Below are 10,401 nucleotides of genomic sequence, written 5' to 3'. Positions count from 1 at the left end.
CATTCAGGTCATCGATAAAGATGTTAAACTAAACTAGAAATCTAGCTTTAGCCAAATACATAGCGAAATATCTTAATCTACTAGCTTTCAATTATAATACATATATGTGTCACTTCTAATAATGCAGTATCTTGGGTAATACCACTTTAAATGCAAAGTCTTTCTTTTTAATTTCAAGAGACTTTGAACTTTGTTAGAGAATTTAAAATGCATGTTAATTCAACCTGTTTCCACAATATCTTTTGTCAATGAATGACCAAATTTTTTTTTTTTTGTTTAAATTTTTTTTTTCCTGATTTATCACAGAGGACAACAAAAATTGACTAATGTCTTGACTGGATGTCTTGGAAAACTTGAAAACAAGTCTAGCAATGCTGCTTGAAACGGCTAGGTAGCATGAGCAGTAGGTATACTCTGAAATGGAAACAACAGTTGTATGACACAATTTTGATAAAGTTTTCACTGAGGCAGAGTTCTGTTTATAGAGACTTTATAGAAATAAGAATCTGAGCAATTGTAGTGTCTCTAAATCATATTTTTAATTAGGAAGTGTTGAAGTTTAATAATTGCAGCCAAAAATCTGTATTTTTTTCATCTGCAAAGCTTGTTCTAAATCATGTTCCAAAAAACACAGGAACACTTTGGAAAAAATGTAGCTTGGATTTGGGTAGTAATCTGCATTTTTATTTCCTTAAAGTTCCCTCTGACTTGTATCTACACAATTTCATAAAGCTTTCTATCATGCAGTGAATAAGCATGTCAGATTATGAAAGAATTACAACTGTTTAACTGTTGTTTAGTTTTAGATGGGTCTGAAGAACTGTCCAACTCATACTTTAAGTGGTCTACTGTGGATCAGGTCTCAGAAAAACAGTCAAGGTGTTCTTATTGTTCCAGACAGGCTTGCATCGTTTCCCAGATGTTTATAATCCTTTTATCCCAATTAAGTTGTCAAGCTCTCTAGCTTTCCCCAACAACTCCTATAGGTCTAGCTTGTTGTCAAACATAGAAGGATATGAAAATAGAACAAACACCTTTTTTGTGTATTTAAATAATATCCTAAATATCTTCATTTTTCATAAGTTTGCCTGCACCCTTCAGGTCTTCCAAGATAGCAGTTCAGCAGAAAATACATTATTTTCTTCTTAGGAAATGTTTTAATGTAACTGAGTTGCAGAGTTATAGAATAAATTAAACGTAGATCTTTCGCCTGTTATCTTCCAGGAGATTTTATTTTAAATCTGTGAAATGGTTTTCTACATAACTTAGATCCTTTTTATAAAAAAAAGAAGAAAGACTAAAGATCTTCAAATACAAAAGGCACACGTATGCATCTGTTTTTCATTTAAAAAAATATTCTTATGCAATTTATGTGAGATTAATAGTTATAGTGGACTAGCTTTACTGTTTCAGCTGCCTGTTTTAAAGAACACTAACAGGTTCCTTGTCTGCAGGAAGCTGCAACAAACAGCACTGGGTCACCAACTACTCTTTATGAAGTTGAAAAACAACTGAAAGATGTAAGTTTCATGTACAACATTGCAAGTATAAATCATCTATATCAAGATGCATAAGAATGTAAATTATCACCTTATATGCTTTTGGGTAGTGTGGGACCTCAGAGGGTATGTTTCCCTCTAAAATATAATATCTAAAATTATTTTATGATAGGACAAAAATTTAAATTAAAAAAAACTTGCTAAAAAAAGATAGTATTTTCATCATTGTTGAAAAACCTTGCTTGGAACATCAGAACAAAGTGGTTGCTTACAAAACAGGAGCCCCAAGTAACCTGGTCTGACCTTGGAGCTGACACTGTCTGGGTAGCATGAGGTTGGATTAAAAACCTCCTGAGGTCCCTTTCAACCTGAATAATTCTGTGATTCCATAAGATATAAAATCCATGTCCTTTTTCTTACAAACTTTAAGTTGCAATGATACAGTTTTAGTTTATTCAATTTTTAAGATCTGGGTTTTTTTATATTGTATTTTATATTTGACATTGAAAGGTTAATTATTCAGTATCTGGGCATGACTCATGAGAGCCTTTGTTTTTAAGTCATTTTCCCATTCCAAGAAATAAGCCAGTCAGTGTTTAATATTGCTGTAATTTCAATTTAGGCTCAACAACTTGGACTTACCTTTCCAAATGAAGATGGTTTATTTATTGTACAAAGAAAATTACTAAAATTTAGAGAAGAATTAACTAGCTTATCTTTAAACTGTATAATAAATAACTTTCAACATTTTTAAGATTATTAATACTTTTAAAATCTGATAAATTATCAGAGGCTTTTTTGTCTTTCTTTTTCTTTTCATGAAGGCTCTTGAGAAAAACCAACAGTGGCTACTGTATGACCAGCAACGCGAAGCATATGTCAGGGGACTGCTTGGAAGGATCTTTGAACTTGAACAGAAGTCAGAAATAGTTTGCCAACAAGAATCTAAAGAGTTCAATTCAGAAGGTATCAACTTTATTTCCTACAAGTGACCCAAACTATAATTATCTATAGAATAAGTTTTCTGGAAACAAATTATAGCACAATTAAACAATCTACTTCCTTCTCAACATTTTTGTTTCTTAATGGCAAAACTCTGTTAAGTAAAATTTCTTTGCTTCCGTTTATCTAACTACGTTACTTGATCGACAGTATTTCACTTTCTTATCTACTTCAAAGGTGGTTTTTAACAGCCTTGACACTCTATTAGCAACCTCTCTGTTTGCAGGAAGTATAGAGGCAAATACATGTATGTCTCCCATCCTTCAAAGTACACTTTCAACCTGCACAGGGGAAGCACTAAGCATTTATTAGCTAGGCGTGGATCAGGTTTTTAAACTTTTTTTTTCAAAATAAATATTATAAAAATGACTCAAGACTGCCATGTTCTTCACTCACCTGAACAGTTCTTACAGGGCATGAAACCTGTGGTAGTGCTGGCACCTACCCAAACCAGTGTTTCGCAATATGGATCTGGCCACATCTGGCTCACTTCCGTGCTATGTACTTCCTCAATAATAAGCACCCTCTCATTACTATGTATTCAGATTGACTTGAGTTGTGCTTGACCAGTACATGAAATAAAATTAAAATCATGTTGAACAGAAAAACCAGGAGTTGACTTGCTTTTCTTATTATCAAATTATTTATTCCATCTAAGCTGCAACTGACCTGCAAGGTGAATTCACTAAATAGAGCTAGCATCATCTGGAGTAAGAGTGTGCCCACAGATACTTAGTAATTCATGCACAGTGGCTTGGTTTCCATATTACTGCTTGAATCTTTATGGAAAACAGTAAAATATCATAATTTTATTTTGGTGGTATTTAGAAATCTATGAACAGTATTTTAGAGGCAGGCAGACTCAAGTCACTCACCACGAGATGTAACTTAAGAGTTACTGCCGTCGAAGCTTCATCAGAGTGGCCAGGAGACTAGGAATAAGGGTATAAGAAAGTTCCCTTCTTTGAGCAGCTAGACAGTAGCAGAGATCCAAATTTCTAAGAACCTAGCTATATAGAAGTTGAAAGTAGATATGTTAACTTTTTCCAAGGAAAAACTTGGTATCTCACTGAAGATCTTGCGACTCTGTAAAGGAATACTGCTAACGAGAAGTAAAGGCTTAGCTCATTGTTAAGGGGGGCAGAACAGTCAAACAGGAAACTTTCCCTAGTAAATTACACTTTGAAGAATGAGGGGAAGCCCTCAATAGGAAAAATATCAAAGTCAAGAAACTTACAGTACGAAAAAATCAGCGAAATTTGTAAAACGCTGCATTCCTTCTTCTGCTTTTAGGTATATTTTTTACGTATTGCTACTGAAATTCTATAGACTGCCTTCTTTTTTTTTTTCCCTGCTTACTAAACTTTTCTTGGGTCAACAAGCAGAAATTTTTCAAACTCTAGTTTGGGTAACAGTGACTAGCCAAGAAGCAGGCATTTTTTATTAAAAAAATGTATCCTAGTCCCGTTTATTTGCAATTTAGAAGTAAATGATGGTGTACAATCTGAAGAAGATAGTCTGCAAAAGACAATGGATAGTCTGGCTTTGGTCAATAATGGTGAAGTAGAGCCTGTCAGATCCCTAGAGTATCTCTGGGGAGGGAGTAACGCCAGCACCTTGGCTAAGGAGCCTAAATCTGGAAGTGAGAATCCTAGTGTATTTGGGCCTGGATTCCCATGCATGAGTAAAATGCTTGAGGCCATATAAGAACTATGTGTGAGTCATGGAGCTTGTGTAGTCAGGGCAAAGGATGTAATATTGCTATAAGGGTTAGTGAAGGAAGTGGCTGTAGCACACACTACTATGCGCAAGCCAACTTGCAGTCTTCCAGTAACTATTCTGGGAAGGAGACTTTACTGTATTGAAAGCTGTAAGGAGACTTTACTATATTGAAAGCTGTTTTAACTAAAGTTTGGTGCCAGTTTGAGCTGTGTAATCGCCTAGAATGTCTATTTCTATCAATATGCCTTAAAAGGATTTGGTGTTCTGATTTTTAAGTATTCTTCTACCTCTGTCCCACCCCCACATTACTATCTCAATTATTTCTGACTCATTAAGGTCATCCACAAGAGGAAAAGCAAAAATATTATGACCAGCTGTTACTAACTGCTAAGAGTGATCTTGAGACTGAAAGACACACTATAACCCAACTGAAATCTGAACTTAACGAATTCAAAAAGAAGTATGAAGAAGCACAACAAGAAATAACAAGTTTAAATACCTTATTGCAGTCGCAACAGGTTGCTGAAATTAAGACTCTAGAAAATGAAAATAAAATTAAAGGAGAGAAAGTGCAGAGACTAAAACAAGAAAATGAAACTATTAAAGGACAGCTCAGAGAAGAAAAGAAGAAGTCTGAAGATCTTTTAAGTCAGGTAAGTGGATGCATTTGGAGGTTTAAGATCATTAGCAAAGAATCAAGATAGCTGAAAAGTCATACTTAATCAGAATGGACCATCAGTCACTTGCTCTGGTAACTGTTGTTTATGTTATCTTTAACCACTCTGGCTGTGGGGAAGACATGTATGTGCTACATTATTTGTATTTTAAAATATTCAGTGTTTACCTCCTTTTGTTTGGAATACTCGTGAGGACTTTGCCACTTCCCCTACATGAAGAGTTACAGTGGTGTCTTGGAATATTCCTATCAGCATAGTGATGCTAACAAAAAAAACCAAAAAACCCAAAAAAAAAAAAAAACCCAAACAAAAAAACCAACCAACCAACCCAACCCCAGCAAACCCTGTTGTTTCTTTTTATGGACATGAAATCATGACCACACATCTGCTGAAGAGAAACTGGAAAGTCTTCCTTGAAGGACGATGCTTAGGGCATCCAAATAAGATAGACTTGCTACTGGGAGAAGTTTGTGGTCAATAACAAAGCAGTGGAGACCTGAAATCTTAAAAACGAGACTAAAATTTACCAGCCACCAAAGTAGGCTAAAACCAGAACTTTAGCTCTCTAAACTCAGACTGCTTCTCACTGGTTAAATAATGATTAAAAGGTTTTTTATTTTATTTTTTTGCAGCTAAACAACAGCATTCACTATAAGAGTTGATGCACACTGATAACAGAGGATATTTTTACTTTTGTTTTACATTTACTTAATCCATTCTTTTCTGAGTCTTAAACTTGTTTTCTTCTATTTAAAAAAAAAAAGGTTGCATTGCTTGGTTTTTTTAACATCATGGCATGTTACTGCAAACATAGGTTTTGCGCATATATTTTTGTCTGCATCCTAGCAATCACCTCGGAAGGTTCTTTTTGACTTTTTTTGACCTATAACATCATCCTGCATTCCCCCTGCTCAATGCAATGATTTTTCCCTGGGGTTTTCCCCAGAGGAGCAGAGATATTTGAATTGGGTTTGGCTGTTGCATAACAGGCATGCATTTTTCTTTTTGCTTTGGAATATAGTTTTACTTCAGTCTCTTTTTAGATTAATTATTTGTTAAGCTTAACTGCTGTATATGGAAGTTCTTTATTACAAATGTTTTTCTGCCTTGTAGGTGCAACTTCTTCGTAAATCATTGCAAAAACAGCAGGAGGAACACACTAGGATAGCTCTGTTGGAAAAACAGGTACTGAATTATATGCTAAGATGCCGATACTTAACCTGTATTATGCATAAAGACTTTCTAGAGTAACTTTTCAAATTTGAGTAGTATATTAAATAAAGTAATATTAGATATGAATATTCACCTGTGAATAATTTCTTGATGCTTCTAAAAATTTTGACACGTCTGTCAAGAGGAAAATCTGTAAGCTTTTACAGATAAGAGAGTGTGATCAAACCTGATGCTATTTTCTCCACAATCTCTTGTACAACTGTACAGCCTCACATGAGGCATAGGAAACATCCTAAAACTAATCAGCTCATTGAAGTTTTGTAATAAACTTCATATAATAATAATGAACTTTGTATAACTCTTCATAAAGCTATACAAATAATTGCATTGTTATCTTTTCCATATTATTTTTTTTTTCCAAGTACATTCTTACAGATCTAATTGATGTTATTGGGGGAAAGAAGTTATATTTATTTGCTAAGCTTGAGTGTACAGTGTTAACTATAGTTTCTGCCCAAATTGCCTTGTTATAAGATCCTGGAGTAGAAACTGGCATTTTTAATGAGAACTTGCGCTATATGCTTTTCTATAAAATCTTCAGTTTAAGATTGTAAGACAGCTTGAAATACTCTCCAACCAAAATAACTTCAAACTTCACCCATATTAACGGAGAAGATTTTCATAACTATGTATGAATTTCACTGTAGTGAAAGCACTAGTGTTTTGGTTTTTTTAAAATTGTCTTTTAGGATATGATAGCAGAGTAAAACTTACTTTAAATATATAAAGGGGATACATTATCTCCCTTCCCCCACCCTCAATTCTTAATAATTCTGACTTTAATTCTTTAATTTTCACTTTGGGGGGTTGCCAGATCCAGATATGCACAACAGACTTTGAGAACGAAAAGCTTGATCGCCAGAACTTGCAGCATCAATTAAACAAAGTCCTCAAGGAACTGCGCAAGGTCCTGCACAGAGGGCAGCTAACCCGTCTGGAACCTCTGGTATGTACTGATAACTTGCAGGTGAATTTAGTCAGGGATTTTGCATAACTGTGTATCTTTTCACTTTGAGATTGTATTTCAGGCATAGTGAGCCTTCTGTTAATGTCATCAGATATCGCTGTAGCACCTTACAGCCTTTAGGTATGTGCCCAAAGGTGCAGAACCCTATGTCAACTAGCATCATCTTTCTCTATAGCATGCACAGAGAACGAGTGCTGCACAAGGAGATCCAGATCAGTCCAGTTCCTGAGTAGGGAACATAACTATTTTGTATCACAATGTGTATCTAGTTTTGCTTCTACTCAAACTTGCTACTAGTTAACAGGTTACAATCCTTAAATATATAAGTTGAGTTCCTCACCCACTTCCATCTGATCCAGGACCTGTGTCCTTCATTAGATGAGGTCTGGGGCCGCTGTGTTTTTTGCAGAGAAGGTAAATGCCAAAGCTTCCAACAACTTGCATATGAGAGGGATTCTCCTGTCACTCTGCCAGACTGCTTTCCCTCTTAGTTGTATGCAACAGAATAGTATTTTCTCAAATGAGGAAGGGAATGTAATGTATTCTGGGATACTGATGTTCTTCATTCACGTGTTGCCCTTTGAAGAGGCTTGCTTGCTAGGATTGCAGTTGCTGCTGCAGCCAGGGGAGGCCACTGGAAAACCTGTCTGCTGGGAGTGGAGCAGCAGTTTGGGCAGAGCAGGGAAGTTGGAGCTTTGTGTTTCTCTGTGCTAAGAAGCAGGAGGAGTAGGTATCAAATAAGACTGTGTGCCTTTTAGGGTTAGGGGCAGCCTTCATGCACAGAAACTTAACGCTTGGGAGGAGAAGAGAAAACTACAGCAGAGTTTATGGGAAAGTAATTGGGCAGCATCCTGTGTAGAGGGGACTGAAGCATCATTTCATTAAGGAAAGACAGTCTGACAGTGTGTGAGCAGCTAGGAGGATGGCTGGGGAAGAATTCCCATTCAGACATTGTGGGAAACCTGTCTTAAATAGTGTGCAGAAAAGCTACCCGCAATCTAATTAAAATGCAGTGTTAGAATTGTACAACAGGTCCTCTGTTACTAACACAAGTAACATAACTGCATTTAGCCATCTCTAAAATTCTACCCTTAGTGCTACAACACACACAAGGTTTGTGTGTCATCAGACTTGAACATTTTTTTCTACAATATTTGATCAGTGCATGCATGCCCCAATCTGACACTAAAGCTTCTCTTTTTCCATAAACTCCAGGAATCTGGATGTATGGAAACACAAGAAGATTTGCAAGCTGCATTTGAAGAGAAGCTGAGCACGTATGACAGAAGTCCCTCCCTGAAACATTCAAGCCTTCTTGATGAAAGTTTTCTTGAGTGTCCTAGATGTAAAGTGCAGTATCGAACAAGTGAGCATAGAGAATTACTAGCACATATTGACTTTTGTACAGCTTGAGCTCCAAATGGTCTTATTGGATTTGCTTTATACTGCCAATATGCTCTTCTACAAAGGCAAAATATCTTTTTAAAGCTTTTTTCTTAAGGTTGTGTAAAGGACTACTAGTTTTATAATTCAGTTCCACAAAAACATTATGGTAATTTATTTGGCTTCAAATAGTTTACCTGATGTTTTTGCAAAAAAAAACCAGCTACTGCATTTTTGGTTTTAAATAGAAATATTTTTAGATTTAGGGATATCTTAAAATAGTAAACTACTGGCTTTTTTTTTTTTTTGCACTATTAAAAATTAGAACAGTAAAAGCACACCTGTTGTGTCAGACTTTATTATGTTTGGCATATCCAGTTCTTGGTTGGTGAATCCTGATGATTGTGCATGTACCTTGACTGACGGTAATAGCTGCAAAAAATTTTTTGGCCCTAGTAGGTGCACTATATATATATATATATGTATACATGGTGTGTGTATATGTATAATGTGTATAGTGTATATTTATATCTATCACATACCTGTGTAATGTATCACCATCTTGACACACTAAAAATCAGTAGGGTCAAGTTAAGAGGTCTTTACCGCTTAAGATTCAGGTTGAAAACATTAATCACAAGTAGCTTGTTTTCCTGAACCACAGTCAGGGGTGACTTAGAGCTCATATAAAAATGCTGACCAAGGTTTAAGCTCTTTTCAAAAAAATGTCATTGAGAAAACAAACTTCCTAGCAAATATAAACTTCCTTGGTACTGAAAAAGTTCACATTTCAGACAATGTCAGAGATAACTTTTGAAGTTAAGATAAAGAATTATGCTGAAGTAAACTTGTTTGCACTTCTGTATTTCAGAGGTTAAAACTGGGAAATGTCAGTTACTTAATCTGTTACATTTGACAAATGTCCCAGTTTAAAAGCGCAGTTTTTAATAAATTTCTTTAGTGGATATGAAGTGTCACTGTATTTGGTATAATACAGAAAACAACTTAGCAATAACTTCCTGCAACAATTTAGAAACTGGCAAAAAATCCCTTATGGATTTGCAATCCCAGTGTTATTTTCCTCTAGCACCTACTGTAAACCCAGATCATTTTGCTCCTTGCATCTGTAGTTAAGTCCAACAAGCAGTTCCTTCCCCAAAAATTATTAATGTGAGGAAATTTTACAAAGATACACTAGCTAAGATAAATTTGCTTCTTTTACATGGTTTGCTGAGGACAATGAAGTACCCAGGGTCTATCTTTCTCTGGTATATGGATTCTGATTGCTAGCTACTATCAGCTTTTTCCATCACGCTTTGCTGCAAAATTGCATGCATTTACCCCCTAATGCTCACCCTAATCTCTGATGGTTAAACATTACTCTTCAAAATGAGGGTGTTTTCCAAGTCATTTTCAGTAACTATTATAATATCAAGTGATGTTTTTTATTAAATCCAGTAGTTGTGAGACATGTAGAAAATATTAAAAGCTATTATCTTAATATCTGAAATATCTTTGCCAAATCTGTTGTATCAGCCATCATCTATGCACTTTTCAATTTCACTGACCATGCCTCAGGCTAATCTGTGTTTGACAATTTGCTCAATTGTAGCAACAGGTTTTCTGACCAAAGACATGAACTAATGAGTAAAAAAGAAACTATGCTTCAGAATCTCAAGGTTTTGCTATGAGGGAAATTATCTTAATTTCATGTCTTTCTTTCTAAATTTCTTTTAAATTCAGGGTAACAACCATGATCTTCATTGCAGCCTAATAATTTTTATCTCTAAACTACTTTTGGGATGTTTAAGTTAGTTGTCTTTTAACAACACATTAAACAGCTAGCATGCTGTTCCCAGTTGCATACTCAGCACAGTTTCTGCAGAAGGAAATTCTGATCTTTTATGTATTATAGATG

At 35.3% G+C, this 10,401-nt stretch overlaps 1 protein-coding gene across 1 annotated transcript; it reads left to right on the top strand.

Annotated features, from left to right (window-relative positions):
• Positions 1 to 1,454: 1,454 nt before the first annotated feature.
• On the top strand, positions 1,455 to 8,513 carry CEP55 (centrosomal protein 55kDa; the record flags this gene model as incomplete). The annotated part of the gene is made up of 6 exons (XM_010076486.1): positions 1,455 to 1,520; positions 2,324 to 2,465; positions 4,560 to 4,876; positions 6,014 to 6,085; positions 6,948 to 7,079; positions 8,292 to 8,513. Coding segments are annotated over 6 exons (951 nt in total), but the record flags the coding sequence as incomplete, so codon positions are not given.
• Positions 8,514 to 10,401: the final 1,888 nt, after the last annotated feature.

Source organism: Pterocles gutturalis, unplaced genomic scaffold, assembly GCF_000699245.1.
Source record: "Pterocles gutturalis isolate BGI_N339 unplaced genomic scaffold, ASM69924v1 scaffold33918, whole genome shotgun sequence".
In the NCBI taxonomy this organism is placed as follows: Eukaryota; Metazoa; Chordata; class Aves; order Pterocliformes; family Pteroclidae; genus Pterocles; species Pterocles gutturalis.
The sequence above is the reverse complement of the archived record's forward strand: the minus strand, read 5'-3'. Positions and strand labels throughout refer to the sequence as shown.